At 45.0% G+C, this 25,867-nt stretch overlaps 1 protein-coding gene across 5 annotated transcripts in view; it reads left to right on the forward strand.

Annotated features, from left to right (window-relative positions):
- Nucleotides 1–25,867, forward strand: part of ENPP2 (ectonucleotide pyrophosphatase/phosphodiesterase 2) — a 135,502-nt gene that overhangs the window by 19,974 nt on the left and 89,661 nt on the right. For 4 of the 5 annotated variants that reach the window (XM_010846194.1, XM_010846195.1, XM_010846199.1 and 1 more), the window contains one exon: nucleotides 21,803–21,905. In XM_010846194.1, the coding sequence (XP_010844496.1) occupies nucleotides 21,803–21,905 (103 nt within the window). Of the gene's footprint in view, nucleotides 1–20,246; nucleotides 21,599–21,802; nucleotides 21,906–25,867 lie in introns of those variants that run through there. The other variant, XM_010846196.1, reaches the window with a different exon arrangement.

A 25,867-nucleotide genomic window follows, 5' to 3' on the forward strand; every position in this document is an offset into this window, starting at 1 on the left:
TGGGGAGACCCCCTGGAGAAGGAAATGGCAGCCCACTCCAGTATTCTTGCCTGGAGAATCCCATGGACGGAGGGGCCTGGCGGGCTACAGTCCATGGGGGTGCAAAAGAGTCGGACATGACTTTGTCCCTAAACAACAAAGAGTGTCTTGGGTTCATGGAAAAGAAGCCAGAAAGTAGCATTATTTGTCTAGGGCTGGGATTTCGCCATCCTCTAGGATTTAGAAAATTCTTGAGAACTCTGGCCGTAGAGGCGGAGGAAGTCCCTGGCAACCTTGCTGCCATTTTACGGCAAATGAAGCTGCCGGACAGCCGCCCAACCCCTCTTCCCCTCTGTCTCAGTTCCCCACAGTCGGGTATGCTTCCCTTCCCATCTCTTCAGAGTCTTCTTCCTTTGTTAATCTGCTGAACCAACAGTAACTGTTGAACAGTAATCTGCTGAACCAACAGGCTCCGGGGATAAGAGAGAAGAGGCGTGGACTTGGTTCCTAATCTTGTAGCGTTTACAGTCCTGTGGGGCAGGCGCACATGCCTGGAATTACATGCTGAGCCTGAACTCTCAGGCCAGCATTTGAGGCACACCAGCTAACCAAGAAGATGTCTTCTGCCCTAAAGAACCATCTTGCCTGAGTTACTCATAGAACCTGGACTCCTCTTCTACTAGAAGGGAGTGAAGTCAAGCGTATCCTGGGTTCCCATCAGCCCCTGGACGGGTGTGTTCATTTCTTCCTCCCTGCAGTCAGGCACAGGTTGGCCCAGTCTGGATGCTCCTGTGAGCCAAACAGAGGTATTTTAGTTTAATGCTCATTATGTGGGAAGCAGGGTTTCCAGAGATGGGCCATTATGTATAATTAAGCCTATAGGCCACAGCCCTGTAGTAATTAACGTGTGTGTGTGTATGCATGCGTGTTCAGTCATGTCCGATTCTTTGTGACCCCATGGACTGTAGTCTGCCAGGCTTCTCTGTTCACAGGTTAACTCAGAAGGACAAGGTTCGTCCCGAGAATTAATAGGGGAGATGAGACTAAAACTAAGCTCCAAAAAGCAGGTAGACATATTGGGGAAAGAGTCTTTCCTGGAATAGGCATGTAAATAATGATAATAATAAAGGTTCTTCCTTGTTACAGTTAGGGTAGAGTGTTGCAGTGGCACGGTGTAACGGTCTGGGGAGAAAGAGAATAAAGAAGCAGAAGGTATGGTCAGGAAGGCCTCTCTCTGAGCCGAGAACTGAAGGCTCAGTGAAAGCAGAAGTCTGATGAGTTAGTATCCAAACTCAACCAGCAAGGCAGAGGTAGCCCTGAAGTTTGAACCTGGGTTTGTCTGACTTTGAGAACCCTTTTCATTAAATCTTAACCAACAAGGAATTATACTTGCTCTCAACATGATTACATTTAACTACGCTGTCCTCCCATGAAGCAACTTGGACAAGAATAAGGAGAGAAATCAATTTATTCGTTCTTTACCCATTCTGATCATTCACCGTGGATTAGCCATGGTGTGCCTGCAAGTGCAAAGTGCAGCTGTGGCTGATGCCCCCAGGACTGCTGAGCAAAGCATTGTTAGCCCGGAGCTGGGGTGATGCAACCGGAGCCCACAGGCTCTTCAGATGCCTCTCAATGCCCTCTTTGCTCCAAAGGGTTCCTGCCCTCATTAGAATGTGAGGCATGTGCGTCCCTCTTGTTTATCCTTTCATTCCTAGGCAAACACAAGTCTAATAAAGAGGCAAACAACTGTGTCCAGGTCGTAAGTCCACTCGGGAAGGTGGATATTTTGGGGAGGTTAGGCTGATGCCAGCAGGTGGCCATTGCACTGTGAACTCTGAACGTCATTCAGCTCCGTGAGGTTCAAGGGTAGTATTGCCTGCAGTGCTAATTACTCGCTGCAACCCACTGCCAAGGGAGGCCGAGCAAGTTGGAATGTTAGAATTGGCAGCCATCTTTCTTGGGTATTTAGAGTTCTGTCTGCCTGGAAAATGCAGCTGATTTGGATGGAGAGAGTTTAACAGTTTCGGTGCCAGATGCTGTGGAGCCTTCAGGAGATGTTGGTGGGGCAATCCCTGTCCTCGAGGAGCTTTCAGTTTAGAAGGAAGGGCTTCTGACCTAGCAAACAACGGAGGAGGCAAGGTGCGGTGAAAAGATCAGGGAAACGGAACCGTTCAGACGCTTTTCTCACCATTACCGTATAGTCTTGTGTAAATTATTTCATCTTTCTGAGTCTTGCTTTCTTCCTCATAAAAATAGGATGCTATAGCTATTTCACTCAATATGTCAGCAAATTTGGAAAATTCAGCAGATATGCAGATGACACCACCCTTATGGCAGAAAGTGAAGAGGAACTAAAAAGCCTCTTGATGAAAGTGAGAGAGGAGAGTGAAAAAGTTGGCTTAAAGCTCAACATTCAGAAAACGAAGATCATGGCATCCGGTCCCATCACTTCATGGGAAATAGATGGGGAAACAGTGGAAACAGTGTCAGACTTTATTTTTCTGGGCTCCAAAATCACTGCAGATGGTGACTGCAGCCATGAAATTAAAAGACGCTTACTCCTTGGAAGGAAAGTTATGACCAACCTAGATAGCATATTCAAAAGCAGAGACATTACTTTGCCAACAAAGGTCCGTCTAGTCAAGGCTGTGGTTTTTCCTGTGGTCATGTATGGATGTGAGACTTGGAGTGTGAAGAAGGCTGAGCGCCGAAGAATGCTTTTGAATGCTTTTGATACTGTTGAACTGTGGTGTTGGAGAAGACTCTTGAGAGTCCCTTGGACTGCAAGGAGATTCAACCAGTCCATTCTGAAGGAGATCAGCCCTGGGATTTCTTTGGAGGGAATGATGCTGAAGCTGAAACTCCAGTACTTTGGCCACCTCATGTGAAGAGTTGACTCATTGGAGGAGACTCTGATGCTGGGAGGGATTGGGGGCAGGAGGAAAAGGGGACGACAGAGGACGAGATGGATGGATGGCATCACTCACTTGATGGACGTGAGTCTGAGTGAACTCCGGGAGTTGGTGATGGACAGGGAGGCCTGGCGTGCTGGGATTCATGGGGTCGCAAAGAGTCGGACACGACTGAGTGACTGAACTGAACTGAACAGGATTGGAAGAGATCAATTTCATTTGAATCCCAAAGAAGGGCAATGCCAAAGAATGTTCAAACTACTGTACAGTTTCGCTCATTTCACATGCTAGCAAGGTTATACTCAAAATCCTTCAAGCTAGGCTTTAGCAATATGTGAACCAAGAACTTGCAAATGTATAAGGTGAATTTAGAAAAGGCAGAGGAACCAGAGATCAAATTGCAAACATTTATCAGATCATAGAGAAAGCAAGGGAATTCCAGAAAAACATCTACTTCTACTTCATTGACTACCCTAAAGCCTTTAACTGTGTGAGTCACAGCAAACTGGAAAATTCTTAAAGAGATGGGAATATCAGAGCACCTTACCTGCCTCCTGAGAAATCTGTATGCAGGTCAAGAAGCAACAGTTAGAACTGGACATGGAACAATGGACTGGTTCCAAATCAGGAAAGGAGTAAATCAAGGCTGTATATTGTCACCCTGCTTATTTAACTTATATGCAGAGTACATAATGAGAAACTCTGGGCTGGATGCACAGCTGGAATCAAGATTGCCAGGAGAAATATCAACAACCTCAGATATGCAGATGATACCACTCTAATAGCAGAAAGCAAAGAGGAACTAAAGAGCCTCTTGATGAGGGTGAAAAAGGAGAGTGGAAAAATCTGGTTTAAACTCAACATTCAAAAAAGTAAGATCATGGCATCTGGCCCCATCACTTCACAGCAAGTAGATGGGGAAAAAGTGGAAACAGTGACAAATTTTATTTTCTTGGGCTCCAAAATCACTGTGGACGGTGACTGCAACTATGAAATTAAAAGACGCTCGCTCCTTGGAAGGAAAGCTATGAAAAACCTAGACAGCATGTTAAAAGCAGAGACATCTCTTTGCTAACAAAGGTCCATCTAGTCAAAGCTATGGTTTTTCCAGTAGTCTTGTATAGATGTGAGAGTTGAATCATAAAGAAAACTGAGTGCTGAAGAATTGATGCTTTTAAACTGTGGTGTTGGAGAAGACTCTTGAGAGTCCCTTGAACAGCAAGGAGATCAAACCAGTCCATCCTAAAGGAAATCAGTCCTGAATATTCATTGAAAGGACTGATGCAGAAGCTGAAGCTCCAAGACTTTGGCCACCTGATATGAAAAACCAATTCATTGGAAAAGACCCTGGTGCTGGAAAAGATTGAAGGCAAGAGAAGAAAGGGGTAACAGAGGATGAGATGGTTGGACAGCATCACCGACTCAATGGACATGAGTTTGAGCAAACTGGGAAATGGTGAAGGACAGGGAGGCCTGGTGTGCTGCAGGTCAGAGTCAGCCAGGCCTGGGCGACTGACACGGGCTCCCAGCACGCGGGAACTGTTCCTGTGCTAGTGTCATTACTAGGGATAGACTGTGGTGTGTGCCAGGCCAGGAACCGCTATAGAGATACTGCTCTTGCCTCCGACACTCGGTGATGTTTGTTCTTAGCACTGGCATCTCATCGACAGTGTTATAGATGGGTGCAACAACGGGGCCATTGTCCATAGTGAGGTCACATGAGATCAACTGTAAAAACAGGAGTTTCAGAATTTTTATCAAGTCTCGGGAAGAAGGGGAAACAGCTGCAGGAAGGGAGGAAAGCCTGAGAAAAGGAGAAGACAGGGTCTTTTGCAAAATATTTTGTCGCAAGAGGCCACAAGCTATGTCTCTGACTGAGATTTACCCAGCTCCAAACCTAGAGGGCATACAGAAGCAGCTGCTTTGATCAGATAACACAAGAAAAGCACATGAGTATAATGATCCCAACCTGTATTTGTTGCCGAAGTGAGGAACTGTGCTTTACAAAATCTGTTCTGTTTCTAAACTGTTAAAGGCCCTATGGGATAAAACCCTCAACTGCCCTTCAAGGGTGAGATTAGAGGAATTTCTTTTAAAAGTAATAGAACATAGCATCATGGACTATAGCAAGAACTGTTTATTAATAGAAGCTGGACTCTGGTTAGGCAGACCTGAGTTTGAATAAACTTGTGTGAACTTGGGCAAACTACTCAAATTTCTATGGGCCTCTGTCAAGAGGAGAAACCACTATGTACTTTGCAAGGCTGAGAGAATTCACGGAGCTCATTCCTGAACAATGTCCGGCACATCCTAGGGGCTCAGTAGATGGCAGCTGTTGTTCTCAATAGTGAACGCTAGGCGGATTCTTTTGCTTAATCCCTGCAATAACCCCATGAGGAAGGTACTGGGATTCTCCCATTTTTACGAGGGCTAGAGAGGTTTTCTACCTCAGGCAAGGCCACACAGCTAGCAGGCAGAGTCACCACTCCAAACAAGCCTGAGAGCCCAGGATTTTCGTAATGAACAAGTTGTATAACATTGCTCATAAGAGCAACAGAAGTTTAGCGGGTCGACAGAAGGCCCGGAACTTGAATTCTCTTGCATAATACCCCAGTGGCAAGCCGAGGTTATTGCGCTCCAACTTTGCAGTGGCTCTCTGTTTACAGGGGGTTGTAAAAGACCCCCAGTCTTGCCCTGGGTCTTGTATAAGACCCCCTGGTCTTACACTGGGAGAGGCAATGTAAGATCAGCCTGCCTTTGGCTCTCTTCTAGCTCCGTCGGGAAGTAGATTCCTTCATCTCTCGCTTAAGTCAATCAAATGATTTGTGAAAGGTATTCTCCTTTTCTTAGCCTAGCCCTGACCATGTTCCCTTTAATTGTGTGCCTACATGCATGCTCAGTCCTGTCCGACTCTGGGACCCTATGGACTGTAGCCCGCCAGGCCCCTCTGTCCTTGGGATTTCCCAGGCAAGAACACTGGACTGGGTTGCCATTTCCTTCTCCAGGGGATCTTCCCCATCCAGGGATTGAAGCTGGGTCTGCATTGGCAGGCAGGGTCTTTACCACTGAGCCAGCTGGAAGCCCTTTGATTGATATAAATTAAATTGCACATGCCATAGGTGTTATATATCTATCTACACCTATCTATGTCTATATGTATGTTTCTTTCAGGAGATGAAATAGTAAGAACCAAGTGTATTTAGGGTCCTTACTGTTCCTTTGGATTTATTCAGGAAAAATAAAACCAAGCTTAGTTATTTAATTGAGTAGCTCTTTGCTGGTCATTACATGCAGAGAGAACTCAGCTCCCTAAGAGTTTTAAGAAGAGAGAAACATAATAGATGCCTAGAGTTGGAAACGGAGAAGGCAATGGCACCCCACTCCAATACTCTTGCCTGGAAAATCCCATGGACAGAGGAGCCTGGTGGGCTGCCGCCTATGGGGTCGCAGAGTCAGACACGACTGAAGCGACTTAGCAGCAGCAGCAGCAGCGGAGTTGGAAAGGACCATACTTGTTGTATAGTCAACCTTCCTTTAAATTTAGATATCTTAAAAGACCAACCTTTTCTTGAATAGTAACCATGAGTTCATTCTTTGTAAGAGAATTCTGGGAGCGTGGATGGCTGGAGAGTTTGTTTTATTAGGAGATAAAACATGCTTCTCTGGACCTTCCAGTTTTGCTCAGGGAAATGCAATGCCCTTCAGATATCCGCGAAGGAAAATCACACCCACCTTCTCCCGTCGTCCACCTAAAGCACCAGGATGCTCAGTCACAGGCTCCTCAACCACGGGCCAGAAGGGGAGCCGGTTAAATCGCCCTCGTCTAAATATTAGGCGGAGTGAGCCTTTTGAAACAGACACGGAATCCCGGCACTGCCTGACTCCCATCGCTGCAGCGGCTTCCCATCCCACCCGCCGGGAGCACAGCGGCCCCCCCCGCCTGCGTGGTCCTCCCAGACGCGGAGCTCGAGCCCCTCTCTACGGTCGTCCGCAGGTGCCCCCTCGTCTCGCAGCCACTCCAGCCGCACTGGTCTTTCTGGGCACGTGGACTGTCCTCCCCCAGGGCCTTCCCACTGCTGTTTCTCCCAAGAGAGGCCTGATTCTGCCATCTGTCCATCCAGACTTTTGTCAGGAGTCCTCTCTCCGGGGACACTTGTTCCCATCCAGCTGAAAACAGCTCCTCCCGTCCCGCTCTGTTCTCTGCTCTGCTTTGTCTACTTTATCAGGAATCCATTACCTGGATTATATTCTATTTCTCTCCCTCTAGAATGTGAGACCCACGAGGCAGAGGATTGGTTTTTTGTTTTTTCCCCCACTTTTTTTGTTTATTTGTTCATTCGGCTACACCAGGTCTTAGCTGTGGCATGCGGTGTTTTTTTTTTTTAATTCATTTGTTTGTTTTTGGCTGTGTTGGGTGTCCGTTGCTGCACAGGCTTTTCTCTGATTGCGGTGCGTGGGCTTCTCACGCACTGGCTTCTCTTGTCCGGGACCCGGCTCTGGAGGGGGGCGCGGCTCTAGAGCGCGGGCTCTCCTAGCGGGGTCACGGGCTCAGTACTCGTGGCCACGGGCTTAGTTGCTCCGCGGACGTGGGGTCTTCCTGGATCAGGGGTCGACCCGCGTCTGCTGCAATGGCAGGCGGATTCTTTACCTCTGAGCCACCAGGGAAGCCCCGAGGATCTGTTTTGTTCACTTTGCATTTCCGGTGCCATATACATACTAAGTGCTCAAAGTTTGTTAAATAAATAAACGGATACGAGCGAATGAGTCAATGCACTGGGCGACAGGGCCGCCCGTCACTCGGTCACGCATCTCCCCGCGCTGTCTGTTTGCAGTGACTTAGACGAGACGTCCCGAGGGAAAACGGTCCCGATGGCGTCCAAGCAGCGCAGCGCAGCTGACCCTTTCTCCTCTCGATCTGAGCTAGTTGCTTATGAGAGAAGCCTAAGGAAAAACGGGCTTCCCTGGTGGCTCAGCTGGTAAAGAATCCACCCGCAGTGCGGGAGACCTGGGTTCAATCCCTGGGTTAGGAAGATCCCCTGGCGAAAGGAAAGGCCGCCCACTCCAGGATTCTGGCCTGGAGAATTCCATGTATATTCTGTGGGGTCACAAAGAGTCCTACACGACTGAGGGACTCTCACTTTCACTTTCAAGGTAAAATGAGGTTATTTAGAGTTGTGGTCAAGCAGGGGCTCCTATAGAACTTGCAGATAACAAAAACTCCTGGCTTTGGGGGAGTTTTTTTTAAGACCCAATTTTCTTGTTTTTAAATACTCAATTTTCTTTCTTTCTTAAAACATTTTGTCTGCATGGCATTTAGGATCTTAGTTTGCCAGCCAGGGATCAAACCCACATCCCCTCCATTGGAAGTCTTAACCACTGGACTACCAGGAAAGTCCCCCAGTTTCTTTTAACGACAATCGTTTTCAATTCTGGTCTCTCCTAGTATGAAGTTATATAACCGAATTTTGTATTCTATTGTATTCAATATTGTATTCAGTATATGAAGAATGTTATCCCAGACAGATCTAGCTATTTTTTTTTAATCTCTTGACTTCAACCTGTCAAGATATTTTTGAATTTTGTTCAGTCCAGGTCCACAGTGCGTGGTAGCTAGTTGTCACTGAATTATTGCATTCAAGAATATATGCCATATCCCATGATTTAGGAATCAAGAAGCTATCATCTCTGTCACCCCCATAGAAGGCCTAGGAATCTGGAGAATGGACAGTGAAATAATGTTTATGAAAACCTTCCATTTCCACAATCTTGTTTGCCTAGAGTAACAGCTAGGAGGGGTTGGAAGAGAGATCCTGTCTTAATTCTGCTGTCCAAATCTCATGCTCATAAATACAATCTCAGTAGCATAATTGGCAGAGATCTATAAACTGTGTCTATAATTCATCCTACAAAAAGTCTGCAAGACAGGAGGACTCCCCCTGGCAGTGGCGTGGAGCAGCGATCGAAGGAGCCAGTTTTCAGCATGTTCCACACATAGCCTGTGCGTACCTCTACAAGCAGAACTCACAGGAGTGTGTTTAGCAACAGCTGACTTCCATTTCTTCCAGTTAAAACGTGCTTTTTTGTTTCAGTATCCCTGATACATAGTGCTCAGCACGTTGCCCGGTGGCTCAGCGGTGAAGAGCCTGCCTGCCAGTGTGGGAGACACGGGTTCAATCCCCTGGAGAAGGAAATATCAGCCCGCTCCAGTGTTCGTGCCTGGAGAATCCCATGGACAGAGGAGCCTGGCAGGCTACAGCCCACGGGGTGACAAAGAGTCGGACACGACTGAGCGAGTAAACAGCAATAACAACAGTTTTGCTAAGCACTGGCTTATATTATAATGAGTGCTTGCAAAATCTGTGTTGAATCAACATGATATGAGTTTGTAAAACTCTTCCATTCGAACAGTTGGAGCCGTTGTCTGACAGTGACCTCCGTTCTCTCTGATATCTTAGGAACTTTGAAATGACACGCTATGATGCCCATGGCTCTGATCACCTCCTCATTACCAACTGATTCTTTTTTTGGGTCAGAGCAAGGTCAGTCTAGAAGAGATGTTAATCTGTGGCTTTTGATATGTTCTGAAATAGGAAACATTTTCAAGATTTATCAAACGTTTATCAGATCCTCTGCTTTTAATAGACTTATGTTTCTTCTAGAAAATAGTTGAAATTCCCATTCCTTTAGAATCTTGCCAGTTTTGTAATCCTCATTGGGAAATCATGGAGAAAAGAGGACTCCTCTGCTTCAAATGCATTTGAACTCAGGCATGTTGCCCAATTTAAAGTTTATTTTCTTATATATTGACAATGGTAATACTCTGAAGGGCTTTATGAAGGTGACATAAGGCAGTGTGTGTAAGTCTTTACTTATGTGGCCTGGCAGAGGGCAGGCACTTACTAAATATGAGTACCATTTATGGAATGTCTTCTCCATGCCAGATATGATGCCACTCACACAGACGTGCTTTTCCCGTTTCCTTCTCCCAGTCCCAACTGCCCTAATCTCCCAACCAAGCTGTCCAGACTTTAGCCCTTGTGACCTTGACTAGGAGCAAGCTTTCTGTTTTGTTGATTGCAAAGTGGGGAGAGTGAGTGAGCCTTAATTCTGACTTATAATTCTTCACTCTTCCAACATTTTCTTTAAAAGAGAAGTGCTCTTCAAATGCACGACATTGTTCTTTTTTTTCTTTCTTAAATGAAGTGCAGTGAACACATCCCATTATAGTCTTTTCAGGTGTGTAATATAATGATTCAGTATTTGTATATATTGATCAATAATCACCACAGTGGCTCTAGTTGAGATCTATCGCCACACAGAATCAGACATCTTTCTTCTCATAAAGAAACCTTTTAAGATCTACTCCCTTAGCAGCTTTCAAATAGGCAATGCAGTATTATTACCTACAGTCACGGTGCTCTACGCGACATCCCGGTGACTTATTGTATAACTGGAAGCTTGTACTTTTTGATCTCCTTCACTGGCTTTGCCCACCCTGCTTCTGGAAACCTTCAGTCTGGTCTGTGTGTCTGCACGTGCGCTCTCTCTCTCTCTGTTCTAGAGATGGCTCCTATCAGTGAGATCCGACTATTTGTCTTTCTTGTCTGACTCGATGTCACTTAGCATCATGCCCTCAAGGTCCATCCACGCTTTTCCAAGTCATTGTTCTTAAATTCCCCCCACGGTCCTCAGACTCTGGTTACAGTTTGTTGCCATTAAGACTCAACCCCCTTGAGATCTGTAGGTGAAGTGACGGCTACAGGGCCCTAGATTTTCTTTTTAGGCCACTTTATTTGAAAGTCAAATGAAGAAACTGACGAAGCAGAATGGCAGAGAACCTGAAGTGCTCTGAAAGAGTCCCAGGAACTCCTCCTATTTTTAGAAAAGTAGAGGGCTTCATCACATCGAGGCTGGTTAAAATAGGTCCACACCGCAACGCAAACGCTTCAGTTTTCCTGTTAATTATCAGGTTTGGAGGGTAACTGAGGTGACTCTGAAGACACTTTTGAAGGCATTGACCTGAGCTGCAGATCAGGATTAATATTTCTTTTCTGCAGGTCCAGATGCTTTGAAATTTGCTTCACTGCGGAAATAATCTCACTAGCCTGTTCACTCTCTCTTTTTAAATAGCATTTTTGGAGATATAAACCAGAACACCCATCCTTTTAAAACTTAACATTTCAGTGGTGTCCAATCATTCACAGAGATGTGCACACACTACCATGATCTAACTTTAGAGCCTCTCTGTCACCCCACAAGAAAACTTCATCTGCAGAAGCAGTCACTTCCACATCACCTGCCCACCACTGATCTACCTTTCTTCTCCGTGGCTCCAACTGCTCTGGGTGGTTCATGTAAGTGCGTTCATACAGTGGGGCCTTTACAGCTGACTGTTCTCACTTAGCATGGTGTTCCCAAGGTCCATCCCCATTCTAGCATGTATCAGGACTGCATTCCGTTTCATAGTTGGGTTACATTTAATTGCATGAGTATACTAAATTTTGTTTATTCACTCATCAGTTGAGAGTTCTGCTGTGGACATTTGTGTACAGGATTATGTGTGGACACGTTTTCGGTTCTCCTGGGTGTATACCTAGGAGTGCAATTGCTGGGTCACATGATAACACTACGTTTAACACTTTAAGGACCTGCCAAATAGTTTTCTAAAGGGGCTGCACCCATTTTATAATCTTATCAATAATATATGAGGGTTCCAATCTTTCCACATCCCTTCCTGATACTTCTTATTTTTTGTCTTTTTAATTTTGGCCATCCTGTGTGTTCTGCTCTGCTTAGTCGCTCTATCACGTCCAACTCTTTACGACCCTGTGGACTGGGTCTGTAGCCTGCCAGGCTTCTCTGTCCATGGGGATTCTCCAGGCAGGAATACTGGAGTGGGTTCCCATGCCCTTCTCCAGGGGACCTTCCCAACCCAGGTCTCCCACATTTCGGGTGGATTCTTTACCGTCTGAGCCACCAGGGAAGCCGTTAGCCATCCCAGTGGGTGTGAAATAGTACCTATTTCACTGTAGTTTTGATTTGGATTTCCCAAATGAATAACAATAGTCAGCATCTTTTCATGTACTTATGACCATTTATATATTTTCTTTCTAGAAATGTCTATTCTACCCATCTGAACATTTAAAAGATTGTCTAAGTGTCTTCTTTTGCTCACTTGCAGGAGTTCTTTATATATTTAGATACTAGACTCTGGTCAGATATATAATTTGCAGATTTTTTCCATCTTTTCATTTTCTTGCCCTCTTCACAATATTTTCCAGCCCATGAGCATGATGGTCTTCCCATTTATTTAGGTCTTCAATAATATATTTCAATTATGCTGTCTAGTTTTCAGTGTACAAGTCTCACATTTCCTTTGTTAAGTTAATTATTAAGTATTTTAGACTTTTTGATACTGTTATAAATGCAATTGCTTTCTTAGTTTTGTTTTAGATTGTCCATTGTGAGTGTACAAAAATACCACTGATTTTTTTTTATCATGCCATATTCCTGAATTCATTTATTGTTGTTGTAGTTCTAACATTTTAAAAACAGATTACTTAGGATTTTCTGTATAAAAGTTCACACCATTTGTGAATAGAGGTAGTTTTATTTGTTCCTTTCCAATTCAAATGTCTTTTATTTGTTTTTCTTGCCTAATGGCTCTAGCTGGAAGTGCAGTGCTGAGCAGAACTGGTGGGAGAAGGCAGTCTTGTGTCGCCCCTGATCTTAGGAGGAAAGAGTTGCATCTTCCACTATTCGGTATGATGTTAGCTGTGAGTTTTTCAAAGAAATCTAGTATCAGGCAGAAGAAGTTTCTTTCTATCCCTAGTTTGCTGAAAGTCACTATTTGTTGTCTGATTTAAGGGGAATCACAGAAATAGCAGTTCTGCTTCCTCCCCAAGAGGGTCCCACTGTGCTCCGAGCATGTGATGGTGCCCTTCCAGTAGCAAGTATAAACTTCCTTTTAGGTTTGAGTTCAACAGCTTTCTTGAGTGGAAGCTCAAATTCTTGGGACTTTCCAATTCAAACTGAAGGTCGTTATTGTCACAGTGGAAACCTGTGTCTCCAGAGCCCTGTCCGGAGTCACTGCACCCTTTGCCAAATGCGTGCAGCCCATTTTCTCTCCAGGCTGGAGAGAACGTGAAGAAAGTGGTTCGTAACATTTCCAGCTGAAACCTACACGTCATCTCTCTACAAGTAAAGCAAATTCTCCTGGAACCTTCGTCACTACTAAGCACCTACTATGTGCCCAGCACTTTGCTGCCTACTGAGATCACGGGAGTAGATGATGTTTCCTGCTATATTTAACAAAGGTTTAGTATTTGTTAATTTCCTGTGTTCAACTACTGACTACCTGTTTTCACATGCATTGTATCGTTTGAGCTTTGTATCAGCCTTGTGTGATAAGAACTATTATTATTTTTGTTATGAGAATTCTGAGTTTCAGAGTGGTTAAGCAGGGTCTCATGCTTGACAGTGGCAGACCTAGGTGGCTGGACTCCAGAACCCAGGCCTGCAGCCTCTGTGCCAGGCTGTGTCTTTCCCCTGCTCCCTGGGAATGTATGTTCTCATCACCGAGGCAGGATGTGCTGAAGTGAGTCAGACGACACTACAGGGACAAGTGACGACCGCCTCGGGGAGAGTCTGAGCTCCTTGAGGGTAGTGCCGCGGGGGCTGCAGTTGTGAGGGGCTTCTGGTGCGGGTGCTGGGCCATGGCTTAACGAAGGCCTGGGCGACCACAGTGGGTGAGGGGCAGGGCTGGGAATCAGTGTGGGGGGAAGCATGGAGATGAGCTGGGCTTTCTGGGCCCTAGTCGTACTGTCATCGGTGAAAGATCTGGTCTGGGGGTAATTCGGGTCATATTTTGGGGTGTGTATAGGTATGTGGCTTCCCTGGTGGCTCAGCTGGTAAAGAATCCGCCTGCAATGCAGGAGACCTGGGTTCAGTCCCTGGGTTGGGAAGATCCCCTGGAGAAGGGAAAGGCTGCCCACTCCAGTGTTCTGGCCTGGAGAATTCCATGGCCTGTGTAGTCCAGGGGTCACAAAGAGTCGGGCATGACTGAGCGGCTTTCATTTTCATAGGTATATGAATGGGCTTCCCTGATGGCTCAGACAGTAAAGAATCCACCTGCAGTGCAGGAGACCTGGGTTCGATCCCTGGAGAAGATCCCTTGGAGGAGGGCATGGCAACCCACTCCAGTGTTCTTGCCTGGAGAATCCCATGGACAGAGGAGCCTGGCAGGCTGTAGCCTACGGGATCACAAAGAGCTGGACACGACTGAGTGACTAAGCACACACATATAGGTATATGAACACTACAACAAAGAGCGGGGTTTAGAAAAGTGTCTAAGTCGTGGAGTTGACTTAGTTATTGATTGGCTTCTTTTATTTGTTTCTATAACGGCACTCCTTGAACTGTCGCCCATGTTTCTGAGAAAGTGGCATAGCCAGAAGGGAGAGGGCTGCTTATGGGATCCTGGCTGCCCAGTCCCACTAGGGCAGCTCCAAATTTAGGCGTTGGTATTCATTTTGAGATTTTATTTGAAAGTAAGGTATTGATGCTTAAAAAAAGGGTTTCAAACCACCGAGTTAGCCCAATAATCCTTCTTTACAGATGAATAAACACAGGCTTAAAGGGACACAGCTAGTTAGTAAGAGAACAAGAATTCGAGTTCAAGTCCCAATTTCTTTATGCCCAGTCCTTCACTGGACAGACATTTATTGTCTGTCTGTTGCATCCCAGGAAAGATGCAAGGCCGTGTGGTGTGCAGGGCGACTGGCCAGCGTATTTGAAGCGGTCCTGAAGGATGGAGAGGCCTAAACAGAGGTTACAGATGCAGTGGGAGAGCCCCTGCTCTGCGTGGGAAGGGCAGAAGTCGGGGGCTTCACAGAAGAGTGGCGCCTGACCTGCATCCTCACCGCGGTGCTGGAGTCAGCCAGGGAGACTAGGTGGAGGAGCGCGTTCTAGGCCAAAGCAGCAAGGAGCGCCAAAGGACGAGGGTGTGAGAGAGCACAGCTTCATCAAGGGAGAGCAGATCGTCCCCTGATTGAGAAAACTCACCCTGTGTTGAGCACCCCTCTGTGCCAGGCATTGTATAGGCAGCGTACACGGATTCTTTCATGTAATGCTCGTAAGAGTCCTGTGAGCTGGATACAGATGAGGAAACTGAGTCTTAGAATGGAGGAGTAATTCGCCAAAGGGTCAAGTAAGGTCTAACTGCTAAACAGTGGTAGAGCCAGGATCAGAATTTGGGGAGCTTAATTTTGGATTTGGAGCCCTGTGCGCCTCGCTAAGCAGTTTGGATTTTATCCTCTAGGTCAGTGGGTCTCAAATTTGCAGCAGAATCACCTGATGGGCTTGTTAAAGACACTGGGCTCTACCTTCGAGTTTCTGAGACCCAAGAATTTGCATTTCTAGCAAGTTTCCAAGTGATTCTGACCCTTCTGGGGATCACACTTTGACTGGAAGGTTTTCCGTTTAGGGGGGAAATCATCACATTTGCCTATATTATATGCAGAGCTCTCTGGGTAAGAAATAGAAAAATGAATTACAGATTGGATAAGACTTGCCTCAGTGGAATGGTGTTTGAAGTGGGCAGAGAGTGCAAACGGGAAGAACAGTTATTTCTTCTCTTATTTTTTGTTCTTAGCATTTAATCGTTATCTGATCAGCCCAACATTTACATGTCTGAATCTGATTCTGCTCCTTGCTTTGTCTCTTGTACTGGAATAGCTGTTTCTAACCTGTGTCCGGAAGACTAAAGATGAAGAGATGAATCTAGAAGTATTCATACGGGAAGGTGATTTAGGTACTCGGGGCACTCAGCAGCCTCTGATAAAGGATAGTAATAATTCTGGTTAATGACTGGGATCTGAGGCATGGTGTCTGATTCGCAGTAAGCGCGGAAAGGACTGTGGCGGACAACAGTGCTTTAAGGTTGCCCTGAAAGGAGCCTGGAGGGGCTGGCTGCTCCGCTGGCTGTGCTTCGCGTGTGCTGACGTGAGGCCTCGCTTGGCCCGGTGGAGGGGCATCAATGCTGTAGTGGGGAGGACCAGGCTGGCTCCGGAGGCCCAGTTTCCCGGCTGGGCCCAGCCCTTTATTCCACCACCGAGGGCTGTCATTTGTCCACCGCGGGCCGTCCTCTGTCGTTTGAGCCTCCATTTCCTCTGTCGTTTGAGCCTCCATTTCTTCATCTATTGTGTTGGCCAAAAAATTCTTCTGGGTTTTTCCGTAAGGTGTTTTTGGCCAACCCAATACAAGTGGAGCTGACGACGGCTTCTCAGCCTGTTTGTGTGAGACCTGAGGATAAAGGATGAGAGTTCTCAACCTTGGGTTGATACTTTTAGTTAAATAATTTTCTCCAGTCATATAGCCACCCATCCGGGCTCAGATGTTCACAGTTCACTTGGCAAAGTTGACTCAAACGACTTCCATTTGCCTGGATTTTTACACGCACGTTTCAGAGTAGCAAAAAAAAAAAAAAATAGACTTAATTTGAGTTTGAGTTTTACAATGTTTTATTGTAAGCTATAGTTAGGAACAAAGCTGAGCTATTTCCTGGGAGTAATTCTTCTTAAACCTCAATTATGAATAAATGTATTTTCAAATGTTTCAAGTCTACTGTAACTTTACTTTAAATCAACTGCTTCAGAAGATTTTTTAAACTACTGACACATGTTTTAAAGCTATTAGCGAGATCCCTTATTTTAACTATTTAATTCTAGAGTGTTAGCAAATGGATGCATATTGCTACATCTTTCTTATAATCCAGTGAAAACCTAAGAAGTGGCCTCACTGGCCATCATGACCATTAGCGATTCATTCGCTCACGCATCACATTAGCGCCTTCCTGCCCCTCAGCCTGCATGCTCGGAGCATGGACAGCCCTTTGCCCAGCTCGCCCAGTTTCCTGCCTCTCCACCAGCGCCGTCGTTTTCCTGATGCCGCATCTCACTCACTGGCTTTTATCTGGATTACCACCTCCATTTCCAAGCTAACCTACTGTATCCATTTTGACTCCCTCCAACTCATATCCACACTGTACAGAGGTTAAGGCTTCATATCTCATTAAGCTTCCACTGATTTAAGCCCTTTAAAGGCTTTCCAAAGCATTTAGGATCAAGACGATACCACCCCACGTGCCTGACGAGGCCCCACGTGCCTGACGAGGCCCCACGTGGACTGACCTCTACTAGCCTCTCCAGCCTCACTTCACTCCAGGCTCCCTTTCATCTTGCTGCACAGGTTGAACGGGATGCCTTTGGCGGGATGTGTGGTGCCTCCAGTCTGCGTAGAGCTGTTGCATATCCTGTTTGCTCTGCCTAGAAGCCTTTCCTCCTCTCTTACCTCGTTACTCCCCTCCACCCTCATATCCCAGCTCAGCTGACACTTCACAAAGTCTTCTGTGACCCTCTTGACCACATCAAACCTGAATCATGTGTTCTCATAGCACCATTGACCCCTATACATCTACGCCTGCCAGAGCTGCAATTTTCCGTTTATTTCTGTGTCTATGTGAATTATATGGAGGCCAGGGGACTATGTTTGGTTTGGCTCCTTGTAAGGAACTAGTGCCCAGAAGAGTGCTTGGCACACAGTAGGAGCTAATGAACATCTGTGCCATGAATGCATGTTCTTAGAGAGTGTTCCTGTACAGGGGCTCATGCTTAGTCCCATTGAGAATACATGTAATGCATAGATGTTTATGATATAAATGGAAGTCATTGAAAGAGGTGACAGTGTTGATTTCAGCTTTCAACTGTGTAATAACTAATAACGCAAGTCCTGTTGGCATTTGAATGGGCGTATGCCACTTCTCACTGGCGAACCCCCCAGGGACCATAGATTACTCGTGAAACTTTGCCCCTGTGGTTTAAACTCTTAAGTGGAGTCCACTTTATACACAGGCAGTGCTGGATTGTGAGAGCAATTGAGCCTGCCTGTTTTTGTATTAGCTGTCATGATTTCTTGCTCCGTTTAGTCGGCAAATCCCTTCTGCAGAGCCTGTTGTCCGTGTCTGTCCTGAATTTTCTAACAGTTCTCAACCACAGCAGAATTGAAAAATAAGACGTAACTGAAAGAGTTGTAAAATAGGGTAGGAAGAATACACGTATGTGCTTTTTTCTTAATTTCCTGGTGTTTGTGCTGTAGTGACTGCATAAGTGTTGCCCCTGAAAATCAGGTGGTCAGTGACTGTCTGGTAGTCTTAGAAGTGCTGTGGGAGTAGAGTCAAGGCAAGGCACCGTAATTGTAGTTAATTCTGCACAATGAGAAGCTGGATATTGATAAAATTTGAATCTGGTCATGAATGCTTCATAATTACGGTAGGAGGCAAGAATGACAACCCTCAATTACAGATTTTTTCAGATCTCACTGTTGACCTCAAACCCTTTTACCTTAATCAGGCCTTGGAAACAAGGACTCACAGAAGCATGCCATGAAAAGATGGACTGTGCATTTGTATAAATGCAACTACTGTATCACAATTAAGCAATACACACCCTGGCTGCTTGGTGCCACCAGCGAAGTAAATGAAAGACTGTCTCGCTGCTTACAGTTTGGAGGTGGGAGAACAGTGGAAGAACCACCATGGTGCCATTAAGGGAAATAAACTTTAATGCCCGATTAGTAGTGGATGCTATTAGTGATATATTAAAATTACATTATGATTTAGGCCAGGCAAGCCAACATTCAGGACGTAAGTTAACTGACTCAGAGTGATTTATTCGAATGCTCTTTTCTTACGTCATTTGCGTCAGAACGTGGCCCTTCCATTGCTTGCACCAGATGAGCCTGTTGTGTTAACTCCTGCCTGGCCCTAAACTTTCCCTTTCTTCTCCTCACCTCCAGGAGCTCATGGTTCTGAATATTGGGGTTTAGACCATAAGCATCAACATTTTAAACAAGTTTCCAGGGTCATTCTTATGCCCAATAAAGCTTGAGAATCACAGAATGATTTTTCAGGCCTGAGACTGTTGTTAAGATTTGTTTGGGTTTTCTTCTGCCAGGGGGCAGTGTTCTCTGAAATATGGCTGGATTAATAAACCAAGCTGAAAGTTAATTTTAGTCTTTCTCATACACTTTCTTATTTACCAACCCAACCACGAGTGACCTTATACCCAAATCTTAAACACCAGCACAGGTGAACTTTCTCGATTTAGTTCTGTTATAAAAGGCTTTGGACTCTATTTCAGTCATCTTGGTTGAATTTCTAGACATGCAGTCTGCATTATCAGGCTTTTCAGTTTTCTCAGTTTTAGATAATGAGGGCTGATTTTGTTTTACAGTTGATTGGATGCCTGAGGTAGGGACTTGGGTCACCCCCCTGACAGTTAATTTGTAATGATGTCTTTTAGTTAAGGTCTTTGAGTGAAATTCTGTGTAACAATGGTTAGGTGGTGTGTGTGTGTGTGTGTGTGTGTGCGCGCGCGCAATGACTAGTAGTAGATAAAGTTCTTTGGCCGAATGGTTATCAGAAAGAGAGGTTGAGTTCCTCTTAGATAATTGGTAACAAGTGCTGTACAGAAGCAATTATGGATCAAGCTGGGCTTCCCTGGTGGCTCAGACAGTAAGGAATCTGCCTGCAATCTGGAAGACCCAGGCTCGATCCCTGGGTTGGGAAGATCTCCTGGAGGAGGGCATGGTAACTCACTCCAGTATTCTTGCCTGGAGAATCCCATGGACAGAGGAGCCTGGTGGGTTACAGTCTATGCGGTCTCAAAGAGGCGGACCCGACTAAGCGACTAACACACCCATTTCATTTCTCTGGCTATTACTCTTAAGACTTTTTCCCCCCTGCACAGCTACTCTGTCCAAAAAATGAATGGATAATGTTCAAACAGCTTCTGAGTCTAATCATTTTTCAAGGGGGGTGTTCATTGTCCTCAGGCTGGATTTCCACCATCAAATATCAGACAGACTGTACAGCTGTTGGGCTCCGGTGAGGGCTGGCGAGGCTGGTGAGGAGGCTGAAGCAGCTTTCTTTGTGAACATTTGGACCGCGGTGGCATACAATGCAGTCACAGGATTGCCTTGATATTTCCCTTTTAGCTTGATAGTTTTCCTCTGTATAAGCCTGCGTCTTGAAGCTGAACATAAAGATTAGAAAAATCTTACGTGGGGTTGACATCTTTCATAAGCCTTGCTAAACACCCGACCCCAAATCATTTCAGTATGGCGTGCAGACTGAAGCAAGAGACTTCTAGAGAAAGAGCCGCCGGCCTGCCGTCTCTGTCAGAGTGCAAAATGAAAAGGCTTCGAGAGAGGCAGCTGCAAGTTTGGCACTGTGTTTTCTCTTTCTCAATTAGCTGTTACTAAATTCTGGAGTATCTAATGAAACCCAGACCTACTGTGCAGCCCACCGTGAACAGGCCCTGGCGTTCATGCTGTCGGGCTTCATCTGAGCAGAGCCCCTGCTTCCTCGGTCTGCTGCGTAGTAAGCACCCCGTTTGTTCACGCGCACACACATGCTCTGCACAAGAGCCGCGGTCACCGAGTCTGGCCAGAGGAAAACCAGAGACAAGCTTTCCTCCCCCGTTTGAATCCTACAAGGGTGCGGTATTTAAAGAACTTTCAGCTTCTGAGGGCTTGGTTTCTTTTAGAAGTCCCCTGGTGGCTAGCTAGCTCAGTAAAAAGAATTTAAGCCTCACAATAGCATCAAAGGCACAGTGTTTGGTGGCTGGATGATCATTTATCTGGGTAAAAACCTAAGGAAACAATTCTGTAGAGCTGAATCCTTGCTGCCACCAAGATGTCCTTTCTCAGTTCAGTCATTAGTAAAGCTTCCCCCATCCCACCGTTGCTGCTCCCCAGTCCCTCCGAAACAAAAACAAGAAACCTAAACCCAAAGCTGACGGTGTTTTCAGGAGGAAGAGGCAGGCAGGCCTGAAGTCATTTTATGCCTCCTCACAAGGCAAGAGACCTCTGTGCGGCTTCACTGGCATTCCCAGGATTTTGATAAATGTTACTTCTGTAAACTCCAACGACAACATGGGGAAGCAGAATGCTATCTCTTGTGTTTCGTTACAATCCTGGGAGGTTTCATCGTGGGAAATGTTTGAGGAGCCGGGAGTCGCTGAGAATGCGGCAGAAGGGACAGGGTCATTTATACTGCCAGAAAAATAAAGAAATGGGCCGGACAGAGGGTTAGTAGGTTTAGAAATTATAAAACTTTCCTTGTTTTTTTAAACACATGAAGTTGTGAGGTTGACTGCATTGAATAACTTCATTGTTAAACCTTAAAAGCTTAAAGCTGGTAGAAACCCTTTTGTGGCTCTGTTTCCTTTTTATCGGATAAAATGCATTTGGTTTCCTTTTTTAAAAAGCCATGTTTTCAGGAGGGAAGGAAAATGAACAGGCAGGGTTATTGGCTACAGCAGCATAAGAAACCCTTATGTTACCAGAGGAAGCCACATGAAAGCGTCTGTGTGTCAGGGGAGGGGCCACGCGGGCGGAGAGGCGGAGAGGGATGTTTCAAGCTGCTCAGGCTCAGAGCTGCGATTTGCGAACAAACTGTGATGAAATCGAGCTTTGGACAAATCAGAAGAGCCTGTCAACCTCCCAGGTGGGATTACTTGTAGTTAATAGACTGGACTCGGAGCCCCAAAAAGCAGCGCACTCAGTGTAGACAAACAGAGCACACTGCCGCAGGCTTTCCAAGAAGCCCTGCCATGGCCAGGAGACGCTCATGCCAGCTCCATCAGGTAGGAGGGGGAGACAATGACAGGGCAGAGTTGCTCTCTGATTCTGAATTTTCTTTTTGCTTTTAAAATGAAGACAGCACTACAGGGTGCATTTGGGAAGCTGCAGGGTTGGATGGTGATGTTGAAGTCATTTGCACTGCCTCTGTGGAATCTGATTTAGGCTTGTCTGGCTGCACTGACAGTTTGATCTCTTTCTTCTCTTAGGTAATATCTCTGTTCACTTTTGCTGTTGGTGTCAATATCTGCTTAGGATTCACAGCAAATCGAATTAAGAGGGCAGAAGGATGGGATGAAGGCCCTCCTACAGGTATGTGTAGCAGCTGTGCCCATTGTCAGTCCTTTTAAAATATTAAAAGTGATCACTGTCCACTCGTTAAGAAATGCACCTTCAATCTTGCAGTGTAACTAACTCATGCTGTCTCTGGAATAAAATCAGCTCTCTGTACAGTTCAGATGGGGGAACGTGGTTTAGTAAGAGAACATTTTATGAACTCTTCCTGCTACTTCAACTGACTGTTTAAATCTCCGTCCTCTGAATTTATAAATGCTAAGATAACATTAAAGCTCTTGTGAACAGACAAGGCTGAAAAAGAAGTGATGAGAACAGGTGCTGAGTTGATAGTAGAGATATTGTGAGGGTAATTTGTTGTCATGGCATAGGAGATCTAGTATTTGTGTCCAGAAAGTTCTGACCTTGAGAAAGAGAGGGATGGAAGTAAAAAAAAAAAGAAAAAGAAAAGGCAGGGAACTGTTTTTATGAAAGTTCAGGGCTATGAGATGAAGCTTTAACCTAAAACAGGGAAAATATGAGAGGAGGTGCTTAGAAGAGCTTATGAGATTGACTTCTTCTCCCTGATTTTTCTTTTGGCCCAGGAGAGGTAAGTTTTCACAGAGTGTCATGACTTAACTAACAGAACTGAAGTGAAAGAGTTTCCTTTTACAATGTACACTGTGCCATAAGCAGTATGGGAATTCTTATAAAGGAGCTCCTTGTGCAGATCCAGGAGGCTTAACTGACCAGGTCTTAAGTAATGAGTTGGTTAATTTCCTGGAAATTGGAGCTGCTGATGGTTTTATAAAGAAAAATTACATATTAAGTAGCGGGTACTCTAGGGGGCAATCTTTTCTTGACTTTTCCTGACATCTCAGCGTGTCTGTTGGCCTTCCTGTGCATTTTGTATTTCTCTGCACTGGATTTCTTGACCTGACTCATAAAAGACTGTCACCTGTCTCTCTGTAGCCAGCACGAGCATTTCTTAGCCAAGTTATGCTCCATGCATTGATGGAATCCTGAACCTTCCTTATTTCAAGCAAGTGACCTTTGAGTAAAGGGTGAAAGAATTACATCAGAAGTGGTTTAGTGGATCCAAGTGGAGTGTGCTTGGGGTGAAAGTAAGAAAATAGATCCTAAACACTGCACCCCAGGGAACCAATGGATCCAAGTGGAGTGTGCTTGGGATGAAAGTAAGAAAATAGATCCTAAAGACTGCACCCCCGGGAACCAATGGATCCAAGTGGAGTGCGCTTGGGGTGAAAGTAAGAAAATAGATCCTAAACACTGCACCCCCGGGAACCAATGGACAAAATGAGCTGTCTTCTGTTGCGGAAGGGGAGGAAAGCAGATCCCTGGGCTGGAGGATCCTGTTTTTTTTGGTAACGAACGGTTGTTCCAGACAAGTGTAACTCCTGCTCACACTGCCTGTAACTGCTCAGACTGAAGAGCAAGGATCAGGCCTTTAGTTTAGCCATGGGGGCAAGCTTGAGAGCCTGCTGCTGGCTCTTTCCAATGGACCCTCAAGGGAACTTTTTTCCCTTCTTTGTATTAATATATTACCTTGGCTAAAACTGATATTAAAAGTTATTTTTCTGATGAGTGTTGTAAAATCAAGTCGTCCATTATTTTCAAAGTTGACTTTTTTTTTGGAAAATGGTCATGAAAGCCCTGGGTTGGCACCCTGGATCCATCTCACTTGCCAAGTGGTCTTGGGGAAGTCACTTGTGAGTTCCATTTCCTTAGCCATACAATGGAGAACGGGCCTAGGTGATTTCCAATTTTCCTTCTGGATTAAAAAAGAAAAATATGATTCTGTCTGTTCTGTTTCATTGCCTTTTGAATGTGTGTACTCTCTGCAGGAGAACTTGAAAAATACAGACCAGATTTACTAATCCTCAAATATATTTTGTGTATAATAAATAATTTCCATACATTATTAAAAACAATTATAAGAATTAATGAGTCAATGCTACTTCTGGAAAAATAATATAATCTAAATTATCATCTCTAAATCTAGTATATTTCAGAATATTTGCTTCTTGAATTATTAATCAAATCATTGATTATTTTTGGCCTTATGGTATCTTCTAAAGTAATTTATTAGTGAAAATTCTACTGCTAGGAAGTATTAGTCTCGAGATACATGTGAGTCTGAGTTTGGGGATTTTGGTATGCCTGACACTTTTTATTTTTAAATTTCTGTTGATATAGCTTACTGCTTTTGAGGCACTGTAATTGATTTCTCCCAAATGAAGACCATGGTGTGCTTTGGAAACTGACCGAACGCATAGTGCGGAGAGTATAAGCATTTTCCTCTTTTTAAATGTTGTGTGTGTCTGAGATGACGCTTATGGTTGGTGATTCTGCCTGCAAAGTGTGCGCGTCGGAAAACCCTGGGTGAGCTGTCACATGCGTTTTAGAGAAGATGCTAGGAGGAAAGGCTGCCATGCTTACTGTCAACAACACTTCCGTGTTCCAGAGTATTCCTGAGAAACTCAGTGCTTCGAGATTGTTCTACCAAGTAGAAGGAACACAGAGGGTATTGATGCATAGCCAGCTTCAGACTGACCGGGGCAAGACCTCTCATTCACTACCATTCAGTTTCTTACTTAGGAAACGTAGTACCTCAGAGTCCTCAGCTGCAGCTGAGAACGTTCTACACACATGCAGACTCTTGCAACTGGTCTGTGGTGGATGTTAGTTTCCAGGCTGTGGCCATGCAAACTATTATAATTAATAGTTTGGCACACTTGATAGCTGGATTTTTTGTTAGGATGTGGTGATCTATTGGAAGTCATGGTAAAATAAGATTTCTTCTTTCAGATTGTAGATTTATTAGAGGATGTGGAATGAGCAGAACTAATTACAAGTCTGCTGGGTAAATATCACGGACCATCAGGTGCATGAGATGCCGGGAATAAATTTTCAAAGAGAATGTAAAGAATATGTGCAATTCAGTTTGACTTTCTTGTCCCATACGTCTGATGTAGCCGGCTTGATTTACCTCTAAAGTTGAAAGAGAATTTATGTGTATACAGGCGACACTCATGTAATGTGCTTACGTGTATATTTCTGTGTGATGGTGGAATCTATTTCACTGGAGTTGGTGACGGATACTTTTCCAGTCTCTGGGTGGAAATGGGATCTCCTTTGAGAGAAGCAACTTCATACCTGAAAGACAAAGGGAAGTGGGTAAGCTTGTGAGTAACTGGCTAACAGAGACTTGAAAGCTTTGTTCAAGTCATCATCGTTTTTAAGTGGCTTGAGAGTTTAAAAGTACGTGAATGCAAGTGAAATTCATGGGGAAATGTGAAATGAAGAGTGTCACTGACAACTTTACAAGTAAAGCTTTGCTTTGTGAATCCTGGAGAAAGCAGATAGTGGTGACAGGCGTGAGAAGGCTCACGTTCATTTGATAGCTTTGGGCATCTCATCCTACAACGCAAAGGCTCTTAAATGATAAGGCAGTAGCTTGGAGGAACTGCAAAGCTGACTGGTGACTGTCATCAGCCGTTACTCGGCAAGGAAAATTAGAAGGACAATTAGAAGGACTATCACGTCCTGGGACTTTATGTTAAATCTAATGTTGAAACCAGAAGGCATTTAAGTCAGTGGAACACAATGATCTGAATTAGCATTGAAAGAAGGGCGTGGATTTTTCAGTTCTTTGTTATATGGCACTTAGGTACGGTGATTTTTCATGTATCTTAGAACTATACAAATGCTCTGTGGTGACCTTCATGGGAAGGAAATCCAAAAAAGAGGGGATATATGAAAACGTATGGCTGATTCAGTGTGGCAGCCTGGATGGGAGGGGACTTGGGGGAGAAGGGATGCATGTACATGTATGGCTGAGGCCGTTCCTTGGCTGCCCACCCGAAACTATCACAACCTTTTCTTGGGAGGGGGCGCAGGGAGTCGAGTTCCATGTTTATTGTTGTACACATATATATATTTCTTGTGTATACACAGATAATTTTCTTTCTCAGAAGTAT

The sequence above is a fragment of the Bison bison genome, unplaced genomic scaffold (genome assembly GCF_000754665.1).
Source record: "Bison bison bison isolate TAMUID 2011002044 unplaced genomic scaffold, Bison_UMD1.0 scf7180017864233, whole genome shotgun sequence".
NCBI lineage: Eukaryota > Metazoa > Chordata > Mammalia > Artiodactyla > Bovidae > Bison > Bison bison.